The 22,010-nt window shown below is 43.1% G+C and overlaps 1 protein-coding gene across 3 annotated transcripts in view; it reads right to left on the minus strand.

Moving 5' to 3' along the window:
• Positions 1 to 12,513: 12,513 nt before the first annotated feature.
• The window catches only part of SLC47A1 (solute carrier family 47 member 1), a 52,175-nt gene continuing 42,678 nt past the window's right edge, over positions 12,514 to 22,010 (minus strand). For all 3 annotated transcript variants that reach the window (XM_019641557.1, XM_019641558.1, XM_019641555.1), the window contains 5 exons: positions 21,639 to 21,708; positions 21,253 to 21,385; positions 15,841 to 15,935; positions 15,034 to 15,109; positions 12,514 to 13,108 (listed from right to left, as the gene is read on the minus strand). In XM_019641557.1, coding sequence (XP_019497102.1) covers positions 12,888 to 13,108; positions 15,034 to 15,109; positions 15,841 to 15,935; positions 21,253 to 21,385; positions 21,639 to 21,708 — 595 coding nt within the window. In that variant the 3' untranslated portion in view covers positions 12,514 to 12,887. The remainder of the gene's footprint in view (positions 13,109 to 15,033; positions 15,110 to 15,840; positions 15,936 to 21,252; positions 21,386 to 21,638; positions 21,709 to 22,010) is intronic.

The following is a 22,010-nucleotide window of genomic DNA, read 5'->3' on the forward strand; positions in this document are numbered from 1 at the left end:
AGGCCTATCTACATAATTTTAGATTTGTATTTACTCTATTCCTATTAGTTTTACTTCAAAAACTAGGAAATCTTTTTTATCCTCTCATCATTGGGTGATTTGGGGGGAAAACAGAGAGAAAAAAATCACCACAAACCACATATAAAATCTTAGTTACATCCTCCCCACCCCAAGATATGTTTTAAGATCGTTTTGATGAAATAAATGAAAGAACAGGAGTCATGGGACTCTATGCACATACATAATTATAAAGTTTTAAATGCTCACCATGTCATAGGATGGAAACCCATAAAGGAGTGGGGTTGAGAAGAAAAAGGCAAATTCAGGAGATGCCTAGGTGAGAGCTGACTCACAGACAGTTCTCCTGAGCTATGTATTTCTTTGAAATATCTGCTTGGGCCAGGTCTGTGCCAAGAACTAGGCCCGGGAAAAATTAATATGAGCTGGCTGATCAGCAAGAAAACACACAGAGACAGAGAATGTTGGCATAGCGCAGGAGACACCAAGAAAAAGACGGGCACAGGATGCCAGAAGAATAAAGGAGGGGCTGTGGGCCTTGCCTGGGGTCTTCAGGGAGCGCTTTCTGCAGATGTCACCAAGCCATGTCTAGAAGGATACATCCCAACCTTAAATGCAAACAACAGAATGCAGTGGGCATCCAAAAGCAGAAGGCCAAAAAACGTAGTTGACAAAGAGCACTGAAGGGTGTTAAGCCAGGGAGTGGCATGATTGGACTTGTGGTTTAGACTCTGGCTGCAGAATGGTGGAGGGCAGGATGGAGTCAGGGCTGGAGGAGAGGAGGTTGGTTAGGAGCTGAGGCCGCAGGACTGGCAGGAAGGATGAAGGCTGGGCCCAGCGAGTAGTAGCAGGAAACAGAAGAAAAGGAGTGATTTTTTAAAATGTGGGAGAGAAAAGTTAGCAGGGCTTGTTGACTGATGGAGATGTGAGGTGTAAAAGCAGAGTGGAGTGTCTAAGGTACTCCCAGGGGAGAGTGGTCACTATAGCTTCAGCATTCCGAGTAGGAGGAGCTCCTGGCATATTCAAGCCAATACACCAGAAGCAGTTTGACACATGAGAGGACAACCCAGGTCAAGGATACAAACACACATTTGGTAGGCACAAACAAACAGAAGGGGGAGAGAGAAGAGAACGGGACGCACAACCATCAGAAGGTGGCAGGAGAACCAAGGAAGAATAGCAATGGAAGTCAGACATGGCTGAGTTCCCAGGAGTGAGTGAATGTGGAAGCCAGTAAAGAGGAGTGGTCTGAAGATGATGGGAAAGGAAAGGGGGGCACTTTTGTTAGGGTAGGTTAAACAGAGCAGTGGGGAAACAGAGGCCAGCTTATAATGGGGAGAAAAGGAAATTAAGGCATAAGGCAGACTTTCTGGAAAAGAGCATGGTGGACAGAGGCCAGAGAGAGGGCTCTGACAAAAGACAGGTAGATGGAGATGTTTTTATAGAAAAAGAAAGACTTAGATATGTTTATCATAATGCACTGGGACTAGTTAAAGGGAAGGGGCTGGGGAAGAAAGAAGGTTCCAGAGCACAGGCAAAAGGATGGTCTTGAAGAGGGCAGTGATGGAGATTCGGGTGGCAGTGTTGAATGGTAGGTGAAGAGAGGACAGGTACTGACTGTTTGGCTCAGGATTCTGGAACAGGGGCCAGGCAGGGGCTGCAGAGTAGGAGAAGAGTAAAGGATCACTGTATGGGAAGACTCCGTGGGGTCAACTGGTAGGTGGAATGGATGTGGGGACTTGACAGGGCTCCAGGGATAAAAGGTTTCAAGTGGGAAAGTAAAGTTTAAAACATCTACATAGGGTGCATGTTGAGGAATGAAAATGAATGGGTGTGGGACGTGAAATGGACTTGGGAGGGTTCTGGAAACCAGTGAGATGGAGGTAGGTGGAGCCCACACACCTAAGCAGACCAGCACTAAGGCCCCTAGGTCTTCCATGAACATGGAAGAAGCCACCTACAGGCCACCAGATATCATCAACAGGGAAAAAGTATAGGATGGTATACCTGGATGGACTGACTGAAAATAGGCACTGCAAAAGAATGGTCTATTTAATAAATAGTGTTGGGAAAATTGGACAACCACATGCAAAAGAGTGAAACTGGACCCCTATCTTACACCATACACAAAAATTAACCCAAAATTCATTAAAGGCCTGAATGGATAAAACGCCTAGAAGAAAACTTAGGCAGTTAACTCCTTGACACTGGTCTTGATCATGATTTTTTGAGTTCGACACAAAAAACAAAGGCAAGAAAAGCAAAAATAAACAAGTGAGACTACATCAAACTAAAATGCTTCTGCACAGCAAAGGAAACCATTAATAAAAGGAAAAGTAAACCTACGGAATGGAAGAAAATATTTGCAAATCATATATCTGATAAGGGGTTAATACCAAAATATATAAAGAACTCATACAACTCAATAGCAAAAACCAAAAAGCAAAGCAAAACAAAAAGAACGATCTGATTAAAAATGCACAGAGGATTTGAATAGACATTTTTCCAAAGAAGACATATAGATGGCTAACAAGTACCTGAAATGGGGCTCAACATCACTAGTCATCAGGGAAATGCAAAACAAACCCACAATGAGCTATCACCTCACACCTTTTAGAATGGCTGTCATTAAAAAGACAAGAGGTAGATACAAGATGGTAGAGTAGATAAACGCTGTGCTTGCCTCATCTCATGAACATATCAAAATTACAACTAAATTATAGAAAAATAAACCTGGAGAACCATCTGAAGTGTAGTTGAACAGAAGTTTTATAACTAAGGATATAAAGAAGAAGCCACATCGAGACTGGTAAAAGGGGTGGAGACACAAAACAGGCTGGTCCCACACCCAAGTGTGGCAGTTGAAAATCGAAGAGAGCTATCTTGGCCACAGAGGTTCCCTACAAAGGAGCGAGAGACCCCAGCCCCTCACACCAGGCTCCCCAGCCCAGAGTACTGGTTCCAGGAAGAGGAGCTCCCACAACTTCTGGCTGTGAAAAGCAGCAGGGATTCCAAGCATCCAGGAGGGACAGAAGGCTTCAGGGAAACCCAGACATCCTCTTAGAAGGCCCATGCAGGTGCTCAACCTGGGCGCCGGTAGAGGGATGGTGATTCTGAGGGCATCAGAGACATATGGGGAGAGACTGAATTGTGTAACTTCGGGGCAAGGACTGGAGGGACAGTCCCCATGTTCCCTGTGTTGGCGCCCTCCTGTAGAGCAAGCCAGCTCTTCCCTGTGTTGAACCTGCCCCCACAGGCCAAATCTGAATCTGATTGGCCTGGTGAGCTCCACTGCTCCACTCTGGTGACTCATTGAGAGCATGCCTCACCCAACTTGCATAGTGAGCCAGTAGGTCCCAGCAAGCCTTGGAGTAGCCTGGCTTTTTGTGGAGCTACCTCAGACTCAGTACTGGTGGCAGCTGTCCTCCGTTCGAGGTTCAAAGAATGGCCTCTCCCACATGCCTCAAGGTACAGCACAGGCAGCAACCAGCTGTGGATTGCTTTGTAGCTCCTACTAGGTACTCTCTAGCAAGTCACAGGCAGTAGCTGACCTGGGCCTGCACTGGAGCCCCTCCCAACAGGCCCCAGAACCAACATACTTGGAGGTTGACTTCAGACCACAGCAGAGCACCACCACTGGGCAATTGGGACAAGTGGCACACACCAAGGGTGGTCTCAACAAGCAACAGAGCCCGCTGGGGTGAATCCCACTCCGTGGGGTAAGCCCCCTGCACAGCAGCCTGTAAGTTGTGGATGTGGCCAAACCTCACAGCTAGTCAGCCTGATGGTCAATACCACCTAGTGACATGCCAACAACAATCAACTCTCAACTCTAACAGAAGAGCACACACAACCCACACAAGGGACACTCCTGGAGCACCTGGAGCAAGTGACCAGAGAGACTCTGCCACTGAGCCCCATGGGACCCTTACTATATAAGACCACCCGGCAAGTTAGGGACACATAGCAGCCTTACCTAATGCACAGAAATAAACACAGAGAGGCAGCCAAATGAAGAAACAAAGAAATAGATCCTAAATAAAAGTACAGAAGAAAACTCCATAAAAAGAACTAAATGAAATGGAGGCAAGCAGCCTACCAGATACAGAGTTAAAAACAATGGTTATAAGGATGCTCAAGGAACTTAGTGAGAACTTCAACAAAGAGATAGCAAGCATAAAAAAGGACAGAAACCATAAAAAAGAACCAGTCAGAAGTGACGAATGCAATAACTGAAATGAAGAATGCACTAGATGGAATCACTAGCAGATGAGATGAAGCAGAGGATAAAATCAGCAAATTGGAAGACAAGTTAGCAGAATATACCCAATTGGAACAGAAAAAAGAAGAAAGAATCCAAAAATAATGAGGATAGTTTAAGAGACCTCTGGGGCAATATCAAGCATAACAACATTCGCATCATAGAGGTACTAGAAGGAGAAAAGAGAAAGCAAGGGATTCAGAATCTATTTGAAGAAATAATGACTGAAAAATTTCCTAACCTGGCAAAGGAAATAGCTATACAAGCTCAGAAAGTGCACAGAGTCCCCAAAAAGATGAACCCAAACATGCCCACACCAAGACACATTATAATTTAAATGGCAAAGGTTAAGACAAAGAGAAAATCCTAAAAGCAGCAAGAGAAAAGCAGTTAGTTACTTACAAGGGAGCTCCCATAAAACTGTCAGCTGATTTCTCAACAGAAACTTTGCAGGCCAGAAAGAATTGGCACTAAGTATTCAAAGCGATGAAAAACAAGGACCTACAACTAAGGGTACTCTACCTGGCAAGGTTATCATTTAAAATCAAAAGACAGATAAAGAGCTTCCCAGACAAGAAAAAAGCTAAAGGAGTTCATAACCACCAAACCAGTATTACAAGGAATCTTAGAGGGACTTTTTTAACCTTTTCATTGCATTAATCAATTTCAAGTTTGTTCTCCAAAATGTGTCAAAAACAATTACAGTATTTATATTTTTAAGTAAATACAGTTAAGGTGCTACATTTTATTAAAATAAATGGTTACTTTAAAGGATAAAAATTTCCTATTGTTATTCATTCTTGAAAAACACAAAAATATAGAAAAATGTATATCTGCCTGCCTAAACTTCCTTCCTGGAACACTGAGCTTGTGGGGTAAAGTCGAAAGCCCCAGTTAGCGGCATGGAAATATCATTCAACTATAAACGAACGTCACAGTGAAAAGGTTAAGATGGATAACAAAAGATAAAAAACATGAATAATAAAAGGGCAATAACTACATATCTATCAACAATTGCGTTCAATGTAAGTAGATTAAATGCTCGAATCAAAAACATAGGGTGGCTCCGGATGGCTCAGTGGATAGAGCATGGGCTCTTAACAACAAGGTTGCCAGTTCAACTCCCACATGGGATGGTGGCTACGCTCACCTGCAACTAAGATTGAACACAACACTTTGAGTTTATAGGCCATGAGCTGCCAAAGGGCAGCCAGATGGCGACTGGCGCCCTCCACAACTAAGACTGAAGAACAACAATTTGGCTGGTCCCCTCCCCCAATTCCCCAATTAAACAAACAAACAAACAAAAACATACGGTGGCTGAATGGATAAGTAAACAAAACCCTTACATATGCTGCCTACAAGAGACTCGCTTCAGAGCAAAACACACACACAGATTGAAAGAGATGAAAAAAGTTATTTCATGCAAATGGAAACAAAAAAGCTGGAGTAGCAATACTTATACCAGACAAAATAAGACCTTAAAACAAAGGCTATAACAAAAGACAAAGAAGGATCCAGTAATCTCACTTCCTGGTATTTATCTGAAGAAACCCAAATGCTACTTTGAGGGGAATGTGTGCATCCATATGTTCATTGCAACATTGTTTACAATGGCTAAGATGTGAAGGCAGCCTGGGTGTCCGCCATAGAAGAACAGATAAAGAGGAAGTGGTACATACTTGTACATACAATGGGATATTGCTTGGCCAATGAAGGGAATGAATTCTTGCCATCTGCGGCGGCATAGATGAACCTGGAGGATATTGTGCTGAATGCAGTGTCAGACAGAGAAAGACAGATGCAATGTGATTTTTCTTAAATGTGGAACAAAATAAATGAAAGAACAAAACAAACAAAGAAAACAAAGACAGACTCACAGATATAGAGAACATACTGATGATTGCCAGATGGGAGGGGGGTTGAAGTGGTGAGTAAAAAGGGGAAGGGGTTAAGAAACACAAATTGGTTGTTCAAAGTAGTCATGGAGGTGTAGGGTACAGCATAAGAATTATAGTCAATAATATTGTAATAACTACATATGCTGTTAGATGGGTACTAGATTTAATCGGGATGATAGATCGGAGGGGGTTGGGAGCAGGGTGAAAAAGGTGAAGAGATTAAGAAGTACAAATTGGTAGTTACAAAGTAATCATGGGGATGTTTAAGGTAAAGCAAAGGGAATATAGTCAATAATATTGTAATAACTATGAATAGTGTCAGGTGGGTACTAGACTAGTCAGGGGGATCACTTCTTTTTTTTTATTGGGGTATTGGGGGGGATGGGAACAGTGCTGGGGAATTAGGGGAAGGGGAACAGACAAGTTGCTGTCGTTGTTTGTTCTTCAGTCTAGTTGTGGAGGATGTTGCTTCACTGGCCCAAGTTGGCACCATCATTGCGCTCTTCCCGGGCGAGGCAGATCAGTCGCCAGCTTCTGGACGGCCGCTCACTGCAGCTGCTGGCCACTCACGCTGGCTGCTGGCTACATACGATAGCCCATGACACTCACTGCCACAGGGGCTGCAGCCCACTCCGTCGCCGTCAGCCCAGTTCCAGGTTGAGCTGTTGTTCAGCATCTTAGCTGTAGAGGGCAGTGTCACTGGCCCTCATATGTGGGATCCGAACAGGGGCCCTCTGGTGTCCCAATCCAGTTCTTAACCATCGCGCCACTCGGCCGGCCCCACTTCTTAAATTATATAAATGTCTGACCATATACTGTACACCTGAAATTAATATAATATTGAATGTCAATTGTGACTGAAAAATTAAAAAGGGTGGGAAAGGTGAAGGGCAATAAGCAGTCCAAATTTCCAGGTATAAAACAAATAAGTCATAGGGGTATAATGTACAGCATAGGAAACACAGTCAATTAATACTGTGTACAGTGTCAGATGGTTGCTAGACTTATACTGGTGATCACTTCTTTAGGTGTATAAATGTTGAATAACTATTGTGTACAACTGAAACTAATATAATATTGTATGCTATGTATATTTTTAACAAAAATATTAAAAACAAAAGACCAGAGATAACAACTGTTAGTGAGGATGTAGAGAAAGTGGAGCCCTTGTGCATCATTGGTGGGAATGTAAACTGGTACAGCCACTATGGAAAACAGTATGGAGGGTCCTCAAAAAATAAAAAATAGAACGATTGGGTTGTTGGAAAAGTCATGATGTATTTTGTCTATGTTTTTCAAAGGTTATTTATATAAAGAACAAAGATCAATCAATGATATATTGCCTATTTCGTTCGATAACCTTTTGCTATCTTTCAGTGAGCTTCATAATTCCTCATTCATAGAAGGACCTGTCTTTATTTGCAAAAAAAACTGAACAAGGTGCTGATTTACAGTCTCATCTGAATTGAGATGAGTTATACCACGCAAGGAGTTTTGAAGACAGCGAAACAAGTGAAAGTCTGATGGCGCAAGGTCAAACGAGTACGGTGAGTGTGGCAACGCATCCCATCCAAGCTCCAATAATTTTGGACGGGTGATCAAACTTGCGTGTAGTCTCGCGTTGTCAAGATGGAACACAACTCCTTTACAATTAACAAGCTCTGGACATTTCTGGATGATGGATTCGTTCAAACTGTCCAATTGCCGACAGTACATATTCGAATTGATTGTTTAGTTCCCTGGTAGGAGCTCGAAAAACACGACACCTTTAAAGTCCCACCACACTGAAAGCATAACCTTCCTCTGATGTCTGCTTTTGATGTTGTTTGAGGCGAATCATCACGTCGGGACCAAGACCATTTGCACACCACATTGTTGTAAATAATCCACTTCTCATCACCAGTTACCAGTCACTTCAAAAAAGAATAATTTTCCTCACATTTAATGAGCATATTGCAGATGTTTATACGTGCCGTCAAATGAACTTCTTAGTTCATGCGGAACCCAAATATCAAGCTTGCTTATGTATCCTAGCTTCTTCAGGTGGTTGTGAACGCTTGAATGATGGATGTTCAATGTTTCTGCAATCTCTCGTGTCATGTAACGTGGGTTTGACCCGATCAATGCCTTTATTTTGTCGTCATAAACCTCAGTGAGCCTCCCTGACTGAGGAGCTTCGTTGAGATAAAAATCACCAGCACGGAATTTTGTGACCATCGTTGAAATGGATGTTCTTGTAGAGCATTGTCACTGTAAACTTTATGCAACTTTTCACAAGCTTGATGCACATTCTTTCTTTTATGGAAGTAAAACAGTAAAATATGGCAAAAATGCACAGTTTGGTCTTTCATCTTCAATTTGTTGTAAAATCTCCAAAATTCAACCAAATCGCTGTTTTGTTTTGTTTTTTAGAATGAAGCTAGAACTGTCAGCTGTCAAATGACATAGCAATAACATAGATGTGAATAACTCTAGTACTTCCAAAAATGAACTAGTGCCATCTGTCGCAAACATGCATTATGACTTTTTCAACAACCCAATATTATATGATCTGACAGTTCTACTTCTGGGTATTTATCTGAATGAAATGAAAACACTACCTCAAAAGATATAGGCATCGCTGCATTCACTGCAGCATAATTTACAATAGCCAAGATATAGAAACAACCTAATGTCCATAGATGGATGCATGAATAAAGAAAATGTGATATGTGCACAATGGAATATTATTCAGCTAGAAAAAGAAGGAAATCATGCCATGGATGAACCTTGAGGGCATCATCCTTAGTGAAATAAGTCAGAGAAAGACAAATACCATATGATATCACTTATATGTGAAATCAAAAAGAAAGAAAGAAAAGCCAAACTCATAGAAAAAACATATTGGTGGTTGCCAGAGGTGGGGGATGGGGAGTGGGGTGAAATGGGTGAAAGTGTTCAAAAAGTACAAACTTCCAGTTATGAAATGAATAAAGCATGGGGGTGTAATGTACAGCACGGTGACTATAGTTAATAATACTGTATTGTATATTTTAAAGTTGCTAAGACAGTACATCTTAAAAGTTCTCATCACAAGAAAAGATTTTTTTCTATGGTGACATATGTTAACTATATTTATTGTGGTGATCATTTCACAAAATATACAAATATCAAATCATGTTGTACACCTGAAACTAATATAATGTTGTATGACAATTATACCTCAATAAAAAATTAATTTTTTAAAAATAAAAATAATAAGCAATGAGGAGTAACAATTTGGAAGCAGTGATAGGAAAAGGTGGACCCCAACGCTGGGCAGCTGTGGAGAAGCTGGACAAAGTGTCCCTTCAAGTTTCAGATAATTACCCACTGTTACAGTCAACAGGGTGACCAGGAGTACAAGATGTGCCAAAGTCACAATGCCCTATGTGGTGGAGGGGCAAGCTCAGACTTCTTGGAGGGGACACTGTTAATAGCCTGTATATAAAGCTCCTCTTCTTTCTTGAATCCTTCTAAATGCCCAATCTAAACTTTCAAAGGAAGCAGAAATATCCCTTAAACCAAATTATGAATAGTTCACCCAATAAAAGACCTGTAAATAAAATGTCTTGATTCCACATACCACGATAATCTCAACCCTAAAGGTGAAAGAGAAACTTCTGTGGCCCCACCTTAACCTTAGGGCATATACCCACCTCATGTGGGGACAGAAGGAGTATTTTCTGAGACTGGGAAAGATCACTGCATCACCAGCAGGACGAATATTTTTCATCTTTGAAAACCTGGATGAAATCCAAGACAGGGAACTTGCCACTACCTCACCAACAAAAACCCAGGAACAAAAGACCTCTTTTACAATTCAATCCATGGCAGAAGGGAGACACTTTACAGCAAGGATGAAATAGTGTGACCTTAATGCTATCTGTGTAATTCAAACTAATGGCAGACAACCTAGATTACCTAAAAGTTCTTTGGTTTAACTTCATAATAGGGAAAGATGCAGTTCTTTAATTTTACCAGTATGTTTTACCTAATTGCTATAAATTCCTTGCAATACCTGGCCCCACTGTAGTTAGAGATCGGCCACCACTGGATGCTTTAAGAGTACTGAAAATACCTTTCTAGGTAGTTGACAGGATCTCCTTTCAAATCTACAGATGATGTAATGGTACTCCTCAAGCTCCAATCCTGTAAAGGAAGGCGTGTCACACAGAATACAATTCAAATTCTGAGGCTTTACCATGTGGTCGGCCCAAATTAAAAGATAAACATTTAAAAACCTACCGATACAGCAATCATAACAGCATCCAGCTCAATGTCCACAGAATGCCAATAAGAAAGATCATCAACTGTGCAAGGGACTGCCAAGGGAAAAGGAGGAAGCACGAGTTACACCAGCCCTCCGCACCTCATGGGATGCCTCGCGAGCAAACTAAGAAAGCAATGGACGGCACTTACTAGATGGCAGGGCGACGGCAGGCTGAAGGCGCTGGGCGGCCGTCAGGTGGCGCGGGGCGCGGTACTCGCCACAGGTGCCGCGAGCGCCAGGAGCCGGGCTGCCTCTCGCCGCACGTCGGGCGCCAGTGTGCCCTGCAGGCAGCCGCACAGGCGGGGGGGCGTCCGGCCCCTCGGGGCTGTCGGCGGCGGCTGCCGGGGTCTCCATGCAAGTGCCCGAAGGGGCTCAGTGGCGCGCGCGCCTCGCAACGAGTACGTGGAAGGCGGCCCGGCCCTCCCACAGGCCGTCCAGCAGCTGCGTGGGGAGACCGGCGGGCGGCGCCTCGGACCCCGGGGCACTGCCCCCCGCCCCCCGCCGCCGACCCAGGCGCTCTGCCCAACCATCGCCACCACCGTCAGAACACCGGGGAAGGGGCTTTGGAGGGGCGGGGAGACCCAGGGGAAGCGGGAGGGGAGCGGAAAGGAGACTTTGTGGAGGGGAAGACGCGTGAGGAGCGGTCTGTGATGACAAAGGAGACTGACTATATATCAGAAAAATAAAATGTGCCGAAAGGTGGGTTATTCCAACACTCTTCCTTCGCATCCTCAGAGACATTTTGCTGGCATTCCTGGTGACATTTCTCCCGCTGCCTCAGTTTTGGGCTGTGTTCGAGTGGACTCCCCTGGGGGGGTGGGAGGTGGGGGGGGATGAACTCCTTACCACCCCAATTTGCTGCTGGTTGGATGAGCCTCCATATCCCCAGGGATGCTGCCAGCCAGGGGAAGAGCAGGTAGTGGGAGACACCTCTAGAAAGCTAGGGTGTCCCGTGCGGAGGGAATGAAGAGGGGGTGTGCGGGTTTCTTAACAAAGAGTTGGAAGGGGGGGAAGGGGGCGTTGCTGGGGCCCAATCAGGAGGGCCACATTCGGTGCAAGCCTTTATCTTGTCCCTGGAAAATGACCCTCCACTTAAAGACTCAAAGCATGAAGCACTGGGGGTAGAGATGCCTTGAGGTGGACTTGGCCAAAATCTGCCCTTGGTCGTTTTTACTCACTGTAGCTAACTTTTCTGATATTGTCCACTATCTGTTTTTTCAGTGCAAAGGCCATGCCTAGCTTTTGTATCCATCCCAGCACCCAGCGTACTTAATATGTACTCAGGCTTACTGAGTTAACAGTGTGGACCTAGGCCTGGGAAGACTGAATCCAAGTATGGTCACTACTTAATCTACAGCTGCTATTGAGATGTTATACCCAGACCCTCCCTCCCCCAGAGGAATTGAGCAACGGTGGTTTGGACTCCAACAGCTCCAAAGACTTCCCCAATTATTTTCTAAGGCCAGGGAGAAGGGAGCTTTCATCAAAACTCTTTGTGAGATGTGCCCATACAAAACCACTTGGATATGTATACCATGTCTGTCACCAAAACCCCGTTTCTTTTTAGAGACAAGAACAAAACACAAATAGGGCCTGCCAAGACCCAAGTATCCCCATTCCTAGCAGTCTCCTTTCATTTCTACTGCCTTCCAACTTTATAACTCCTTCTTCCTTCTATCAAAATAGGAAAGGGCCTGACTGACTTCTTCCTTCAGTTAGCTCTTCAAACACTTTCTCTCTGTGGGATGCCCACCACAATAGAAAAATGAAGTGCAGTTCCCAGTGGGGCCTTAGCCTTCAGCTTCATCCCTCCTAGCCTCTGCCAATCCATGTCAATCCAAATGGATATTATGACAGGTCCTTAATAGGAAGCATGCTAATTGATGCCATCGGATTCCTTTCTTCTGAATAATGTCTCTCCCCTTTTAGTTTCTTAAGCATCTCCAGTGCCATGAGTGCCTGAGATCTGATCCCAAATGAATATTAACAAATGCTGTTTCCTGTTGAAGAATAATCTAAGGCACAAGGAAAGATACATTGTAACATATATTTTAAATAATTCAGACAGCAACAATTCTTAAGCAATCAGTACATGGGTTTGTGTCTAAAAAACAGGAAGCAGAGTATCAAAGCTATAGATGGATGCAGCCAGTACACAGTGGTCCTTGGTTGAGACAGTGGTGGATGAATTATTACTCTAATGTAATCTTTTAGATGTTGTCTTGGACTAAAACATAGTGTTTACCTTAGTTCCTTTTCCTCGTTAGAAAATACATCTTTGAACTCTAAGCTCTTGAAGTCCATGGGTATAGTTGAATTACCTTACTTAATATGTAACATCAACATCTCACATTTGGGCCTATGAATTGTTTGTGAGCTCAAAACTGTCACTTGACCTGAATCTCTTGCCACATCACTAAATTCTGACATATACTCTCACTAAAATCCCTACTAGCAAGATTGAAATGACCCCCAGGAGCAGTAACCCTCGCCGCAGCACCAACTGTCTCCCCGTCAACTTTGTCATGTCCCTTGGATGGACCTGAAGACCTTCTTGGTGTATCTGCTGATCCAACTGGGTCTTGTCTTTGTTTTCAACATCTCTCGTTAAAATTTCTCCGTGGTTTTCAGGACCCACTGAGGGGAGAAAAAAACTTAGCAGCATAAAAGGATTTTTTTTCCCATCAGTATAAAAGATGTATAAAAGGTGATGTGTATATGTGCACTAGCTGGGAGAAAGTTTATTCAGGAAGCAGTTGCTACACTGGATAAATGAAAGAAATTCTATCTCAAAGTGCCTTTCCATTCACTCACTCACAAACATTGATTAGATCCTATGATTGTAGAATCCTCCAGGGAGCTCTGCCCCACTGCAACAACTAGAGAAGTATGGTAGCTGTAAGCTAAGGTTCGTTATGGAAATTTTCAAGGGGCCAACACCCATCTAATCATTTCAGAAGCAAAACAAGGCCAACGGAGTAGAAAAATAACCTAAGAAATAATTCAAGGCCATTCACAGAACTGAAGAGAAATGTGAATCTTCATGCCAGAAGGTCTACTAACTATATAGCAGGATAGTGACTCAGATGTAGATTTGGTCTCATAACATTTCAAAATAGTAAGAATAAGGAAATTATTCTAAAAGCTTCCCAAGAGAAAATAAAGGCAGATAACCTAATGGACCAAGAGTAAGATTTACGTCAACTTCTTAATAAGCATAAGTGGATACTAGGAAGGTTACAATGCTCTTGAAGTTCTGGGAGAAAATAATTTCGAATAGAATAATATCAACTCACACTTACACAATGCTTACTCTGAGTCAGGCACTGTTTTTAGCACTTTACACATGTTAGCTCACTTAACTGTCACAACAGTAGTATGGGGTAAGTACTATTATCCCAGCTTTACAAATGGTAGATGGTAGAAAAGTTGGACCAAACCCTTCTCTAAAGATAATTATGAAAGCTAAATAAAACAAATGAAAAATATCATCTTGAAGGTGTCAGAGGGCTAACTGTAATGAAAAGTCAGCAGGGCAAGCTGGAAAGCCAGAAGAGTAAGCCAGGCTTTGGGGCCACTTTTGACCTGAGAGTTCTCCATCTGGGCCAAGCAGCGCTTTGGAGAGCTTAGCACCTACCAAAGTAAAACCCTCTGTACTTCATGTTGGAACTCTGAAGGGCTGCATCCAAAAATTAAGGATGAACCAGAAGTAAACCAGCCCTTACACTGGTACCTTGGGGTCAGCCAGATAGTCCAGAAACCTCCATTTCTGAAAACACTCTGGACTGCTGGTAACCCTAAGTGTTCGACAGAGCAAAAGAAAATACTCTTTGTAGACAGACAACATCATCTTAGGCCTCAAATTATCTTGACAAATAATTTTCAAATACAAAGTCTAGAACATAATCAAAGATAACCAGCCATGTGGGAGACTAAACAACATGAATGACAACTGGCAGAAACAACAGGATTGACTACTGACTGTAATTCAACCAATCTACAAATTCAGAAGGGTTTTAGTTATAAAGGGGCAGGAGAACTAGCGTGAATGCATGACTAACTGCCTCAGAAACTGGGAACCAAAGGGATTACTAAGTTGACAGAAGGAAAATGATAAACACATTTGCATGATGTTCTCCAGAAGCAACAGTCAAAACAATAATCTGTTTAAAGCCCATGTGTGTTTGCCTGATGAACAAGGGAACTCCACTGAAACAAACATTCAAATGTCAGTTTCTAAGATACAGTCAAAGCACAGGATCACCACATATGAGAGATGTCTGTGGACTGCTTTCATGAACGCCATAAATTAGCCAAGGAATTGGCTACTAGCAGCCTTTAATCATCTACAACAGTGTGTTAATATCTGGAATTACAGCAAACAAACTTCAAGTTCATTTCCCTTAAATTGGGTGTTTCTTGATTCTGTTGTTTATTTCTGAAACATTATTGCCCTATTTAAATGGGAGCTCATAGCAGCAAATCTAGTTGTGTCCCACACATGGCCCCTCCCAGACCACCTAGACAGGCCTGTTCTAAGAGTGGAGGCACTTATATCATACCTGGGTAAAGTAAGTCCTGAGAGAGAGAAGTTCCATCCTGGGCCATATTTAGTTTCATATTGGCATGCACCTGAGCCTAGAAGACAAAATGCAAAGTAAATCCACAAGGCTTTACCATAGTGTTGTTAAAACATTTGACTTGATTTCCCAGTTTAGGAAAAGCCAAGCCATTTTCTTTAATTGACACGTTGAAGCTTCTCTAGTTCACAAGTATGGAATCAGCCTTCATAATGACTGATGTGGGGTCAGTGGGTGGGAGAAAGTTGAACAGAAAAGCACAAGATGAAGGGGAAGACTGGGACCAAGATCATCCCTTGTTTTTCCTTCATCTCTTTTACCTATCACCTATTTTTCAGACCCCCACATTGACCCTAGAAAGTTGGAAAGAAAGATGCACACAAATATCTTAACAGAATATTTTGGGATCATAAAAAATATATAAGGATAAATTTGATGGCAGCCCACCTTTCTTTCTAGTTCCAAGTCTTGTCCTGAAATTGGTTTTCAGGCACAAGGGTGGTAGCCTAGCATGGGATACAAGGAAGAAAGGAAACCCCTATTTTTCTATTCAATGAATAAACAAAGGAGAATGGATAAAGCAAGGGTCATCTGGCCCTTCACATCTGAATTAAATGGAATTAAAACATAACAACAAAAATGTAACATTCCTGATAAAAAGAGAAAAGAACCTTCCAAAATGAGAGAGAGAGAGAGAGAGAGAGAGAGAGAGAGAGAGAGAGAACCAAAGGTGAGTCTGTTTATTTTCTAGGAGAGGAACATTTTTGAGATAGCAATGAGCGTAGTTACCTGTTGACAGGCTTTTTCCCAGTTTAGCCGAGCTATAAAGCCTAGAAAACACACAGCTTGACAGATCGTGCAGATGATGATCCCTGACCACAGACCTAGAAGTGGAAATATTTAATAGAGGTTAATTCAGTGGAAAAGTGGCTGTCCTTGGGTAATACATTTCTCATACCTTACTTCTGAGTATCTGCTTTCATGGCTGAGGTAGAGCCAGAGAGCTCTATCCTGCCCTTTCCTTTGGTTTCCAGAAGGTTCTGGGAATCCCAACACTCCCTGAGGACTTCTTGGGGTTTTGGATCTCAGAACAAATGTTCAGAATCATAATACTTGGCTATTAAGAAGAGTGACAATTATAGGGAAATAAAATTTCCAGGACAAACAACTTCCTATTTCTAATAGTGTTACCAAACTATTGTGCCCAAATATTTTCTTCAAAAAAGAGGACTAACATTTTAAATATGCAGAAGTCACCAGCCATCTAAAGTACTACAGCTCCTTCCCTGGGAGCTACCTGCAGGATCTTACTTGCTTCAAGTACAAACTTCAGGAGCTCCCAGGGCAAGGTTATCCCAGAGAGATGATTACACAAAAGGAGAGGCTGAGTGGGAATGGAGGGTGGGAAAAACCTTGTAGATCTCAAAGTACCATAAAAACGCTACCTAATAAACCCACACAAAAACAGAGGGAGACCCCAAGGGATGAGGGGGTTTTTGGGTCAACAGTGAACTAATGACAAGATCAGAAACTCGAACAATAGCTGTGAGAGTGTAAATATACAAACAGACAAAGGTCAAGCCATATACAAAAATAGAGCTTTGACCCACAACCTAAAGCAACCTGTCCAGAAAACCAACCCCTTATCTGTAGTGAACATCTCAGGAAGCCAGATATCACCAGAGACAATCTAGGAAATTAAATAATAACTTCAGCAACAATTGACCCCAAATGGCCAGGACTGGATTAATAACTGACAGCTTCTTTAATCTTTATCCTGCTTCCAACTTGGGACCAGCCAGAGAAAACCAAACATGCACCCCCGTAACCAATCGCACAGGATGCCCCACTTCTAGTCAGCACAACTCCAGCTTCCCCAGGCCGACAGTCTCTATCAGTGCACATCTGAGCCTTCCCTTTGTTCCATCTTTAGTTTCTCCCACTCCTCTGCCTGTCTTTAAGTGTCTACCAAAATGCAAGTGAAGGTGGCTGACTCCCTTGTTAGAGCAAGCTCTGATTATCCCATTTGGTTGGTCTTCGTTTATTTCTGGATCTGGGTAACCATAAGGTAGATAGACTGAGCTAATGGCTTACAGGTTGAGGAGGCCAGATTCAGTGCAAAGTTTACAACTCTGCTCCTTGGTACCTACCAATCACCCTCATATCACATATTTCAGGTGTGATCAGCCTGGTATTTAGAATACTTTATTTAGAATAAAGTTGGTGAGTACCTGCCCATTCCTATAATGGACTAGTAAAAGCATATATACAGGGGGTACAAAAAATTTTATACACATGACTTGTATTCATCTTTTGTTATCGGTATATATTATTACAATTTTAATACAGTTTTTTTCTTTCTTAAAATGTGTATACATTTTTTGGCTCTCGCTCACTCTCTCTTTCTCTGTCTCTCTCTCTCTCTCTCTCTACCCCCCCCCTTATATATGTAATTTCAGATCCTGTGGATTAAGTTCTTTCCTCCAAATGTGATAAGGTGACAAAAAGGTCCCGTCCACCCCTGCCTTCCTTTTGTGCTATTCACACACATCACACCCATGGCCTTGTGGGGAGACCCACAAGACACATGGCTCAAAAGGTTGTACCAGGCTGGAGGTGGAGGTTGCAGAATGGTGATGAAGGTGACATTGAGAGCACAGCTCTAGGGTCATCCCCTATCCATTGCCCTCTGTGAATCCTGCCAACTGTATGGGCTAAGACACAGTGGGCATTGCTCCAGGATGTGTGTAGCCACCACAATGTTCCTACAAGTTCATAAGAATCACACCAGTCATATATATATATATATATAGATAGATAGATAGATAGATAGATAGATAGATAGATAGATAGATATGCTTTCTCTTTCAAATCCAGTGTTCCCAATCCAAACAAACTACAAGCTCACCCTAGTCATCTTAAACAGAATATAATCAGCTATCTCCAGCTATAATTTGAAAGTTATGAATTAGATTTCCAAGAATTTCACTATACACTATTTAAAAGATTCCTGTCTGACTCAACCTAAGAACCTTAAAGCAGGATAATTCTCAGGAATTTGTGTATTTGAAAAGCCTTGCAGGGAATTATGATGGCCATTAACAATTTACTGGAGTTGCCCATGAGAACCTGTGGCATTCTGATACTCCCCTGGGAGTCATACTGCAAACCCTACTAGAGGTGACTCAATATTGAAAACCAGTTAGTACTATACGTTTTCCTAAGTGGTGGGTAGCAAGATTGAGTGCAGTCTTCTCAGAGTCTTCACCTCCCCAGAGTCCCCATAATTTTTTTTTATTGAGAAGTAAATGACATATAGCATTATATTCATATCAGGCATACAACATAATGATTCGATATTTGTATATACAATTGACCCTTGAACAACATAGGGGTTAAAGGCACAGACCGCCGTGTAGTCTAAAATCTGCATATACTTTTTGACTCCCCCAAAACCTAACTACAGTTGGCCCTTTGCATCCTCGGAAAACAGTATTTTCCATCTGCAGTTGGGAAACTGCTGATGGGAATACAAAAATACTGGTTTTTTAAAGATTTTATTGGGGAATTGGGGGACTGGAACAGTGTTGGTGAATCGGGGAAGGGGAACAGACAAGTTGCTGTCCTTTTGTTCTTCAGTCTAGTTGTGGAGGACGTTGTTTCACTGGCCCATGTTGGTACTGTGATCATTGCACTCTTCCCGAGTGAGGCAGATCGCTTGCCAACCATTGGACGGCCACTCATAGCGGTTCATGGCAGCTCACGCCGGCTGCCGGCCACTCATGGTAGCTGACGGCACCCCGCTGCAGCTGGGGCTGCAGCCTACAATGTCACTGGCAACTCATGGCAGCCCAGCTCCAGGTCGAGCTGTTGTTCACCATCTTAGCTGTAGAGGGCGCAGCATCACTGACCCTCATGTGGTTTCTGAACCGAGGCCCTGCTGCTCAGAGCTGACATCCCAAGCCAACTCTTAATCAATGCGTCACTCGGCTGGCCCCAAAGTACTGTTTTTGATCCACTGTTAGTTGAATCCATGCATGCAAAATCTGTGAATATGAAGAGCCTACTGTAATTATTGAAAAAAAATTCACATATAAGTGAACCTGTACAGTTCAAATCTGTTGTTCAAGGGTCAACTGTATTTTAAATGATCACCAATAAGTCTAGTTAAGATCTATTGCCACATATAGTTACAGCTGTTTGTCTTTTTTTTTTAATTGGGGAATTGGGGGAGAGGAACAGTGTTGGGGAATCAGGGAAGGGAAACATACAAGTTTCTGTCCTTTTGTTCTTCAGTCTAGTTGTGGAGGTCGTTGCCCCACTGGCCCATGTTGGCACCATGACCACTGTGCTCCTTCCAGCTGAGGCAGACTGGCCGCTGGCTATTGAACGGCTGCTCACAGAGGCTCAGGGCAGCTCACACCAGCTGCCGGCTGCCTATGCTGGCTGCCAGCCACTTACTGGAAGCCTACAGCAGCCCACTGAAGACCCACTGCAGCCCACGCCATCGCTGGCGACCCACGGCAGCCCAGCTACAGGTCAAGCCGCAACCTACCATCCCAGCTGCACAGGGCGCAGCGTCACTGGCCCACCCATGTGGGATCCAAACTGGCAGCCCTGCCACACAGAGCTCGCGCTCCCAAGCCAACTCTTAACCAACAAGCCACTCGGCTGGCCCACAGCTGTTTTCCTTATGATGAAAACCTAAGATCTGCTCTCCGAACTTTCAAATATACAATACAGTATATTACAGCTATAGTCATCATGCTGTACATTACATCCCCATGACTTATTTATTTTATATATAACAGGAAGCTTGTACCCCAGTATTTCTTTTAAGTGATTCTTAACTCCCTGTACTTTGTACATAGTAGGCATGCTTTATTAAATGAATTAGTGGGCCTAGTACAGCACTTGGGACATAGATGCACCTATATTTTTAAGTGGATTCCTCTAATATCTCCCTTAGCGATGTCACTGTCAAATCAAAAATATGAGTAATGCCAGAAACTCAGCTAAATAATTTTCTGCACCATGATGCAAGCCCAGTGAACTTTGCACTGGCAACTCCATTCTTTGAACATCTCATGTATTTTTCATTAAAATATTATTGAACTTAAGAAAAATGTGCAACACATAACAGGACACATTGGACTGAAAGTTGACTCTAGGTATCAGATGACTTCTCATCATTTCTGAGCCTGCCAAGTACTGATTCATGAAAACAAACCATGCTTAAATCAGTCACTACTTCGCCCAAAGATAATGTGTTCAAATTTTAATATAATAATTTATTAACTGCCAATGTATTCTAAATTATTATTTTAGAAATCAAAGCTGGACAGTCATTTCTTTCCCTACTTTTAAAAAAATTAGCTCTGGTAATTTCAGATCCTGTGGATTAAGTTCTCTCCTCCAAATGTAGTAAGGTGATAAAAAGGTCCTGTCCACCCCTGCCTTCCTTCTGTGCTGTTCACACACATCACACCCATGGCCTTGTGGGGAGACCCACAAGACACATGGCTCAAAAGGTTGTGCCAGGTGGGAGGTGGAGGTTGCAGAATGGAGATGAAGGTGACATTGAGAGCATAGCTCTAGGGTCATCCTCAATGCATTGCCCTCCATGAATCCTGCCAACTGCATGGGCTAAGACACAGTGGGCATTGCTCCAGGATGTGTGCAGCCACCACGATGCTCCCACAAGCTCTGTAAGAATCACACCAAGGCTGTTCCACAGCTTCCCCTGCTCAACCCCAAACACTCCAGTATGGCCAGTTTATGATGGCCTCAGTCAGTCCTGCAGACGCACTCTCAGGGTCTCACCATACAAAGGCTGTCACCAAAGGACAGAACTGTGACCACAAGAGGTATGTTTCTGAATGCTTCTTCAGCATTCCCTGCTGTCACCAACTTTGAAGAAGTGAGCACACGATGACAGGACAGGGAGATAAACAGTAATGTCACATTGCTCCACCCAAGTATGTCAGTGTGGCATATGGCCAACCTTGTCAAGAGGGGCATGAAAATGCAGCCCTGAGTTCCTGGCTACCTCTTGCCCCCTGCTGCTCTCTCTGATAGACCACAGAGTAATGTGGGAAAGCTCTGAAGTCCCACAGCTCTTGATTAAAGCCTATGTGCTCTGATAGTCATTTCTGGGGCCCACAAATAACTCAGTTCTGCCTGCCTGCAGTTAAAGCTTACCAATCACTCCCAGTCTGGTTGCAAACATCAGCGAAATCCCGATCGGGAGACCAATCACATAGTACCCAATGGCGTTGAAGATGGCTCCCACTTTCTGATTTCCACTTCCCCTCAGAATGCCACCACTTGTACACTGTAGGCAGATAACATTCATCAGTGTGAGCAGTGCTGGTGCTTCTGAAAGATTCCAAACCCTCAGCTGTCCCATTCCAGGGGGAACTTCAAATCCGTGATCATGTGCCAATGTTTTTGTAAAACAAGTATGAAAATATTCAGTATTACCTACCTACCCCCTCACCTACCCCTCTTCTCCATTTAAATTTACCATCATCATAAGAAACACATAGATAATAAAAGTGCTTAAGGGAATACTACATAATACTTACAGCAAGACCTTCAAAGAGATGGGAAACAGCATAAATCGGAACCACTTGAGCCACTAGAGCAATGATTTCTCTGTTAGGAAAATAAGGCACATGGTGATGAGGAGGAGAAAAACGTTTGGAAAAGTGAACTCTGCAGTTCCCCAGTGATGGCATTCAGCTTCTGCATGTAACTAAAGAGGCTCATGCCTTCCAGCCAACATCCTACTCAGGGACAGCCCTACTGTTTCTTAGCCTGTGGAAGAAAACAACTCTACATTGTATCTCATGACTTTTAGAAAAATATATATATAGTCCAGGCTAGCCGAGTGGCTCAGTTGGTTAACAGCTTGCTCAAGAGTTTGAGCTCTGAGCAACGGTGGTTCGATGCCCGGC

This window comes from Hipposideros armiger, unplaced genomic scaffold (assembly GCF_001890085.2).
Source record: "Hipposideros armiger isolate ML-2016 unplaced genomic scaffold, ASM189008v1 scaffold_61, whole genome shotgun sequence".
NCBI classification, from domain to species: Eukaryota; Metazoa; Chordata; class Mammalia; order Chiroptera; family Hipposideridae; genus Hipposideros; species Hipposideros armiger.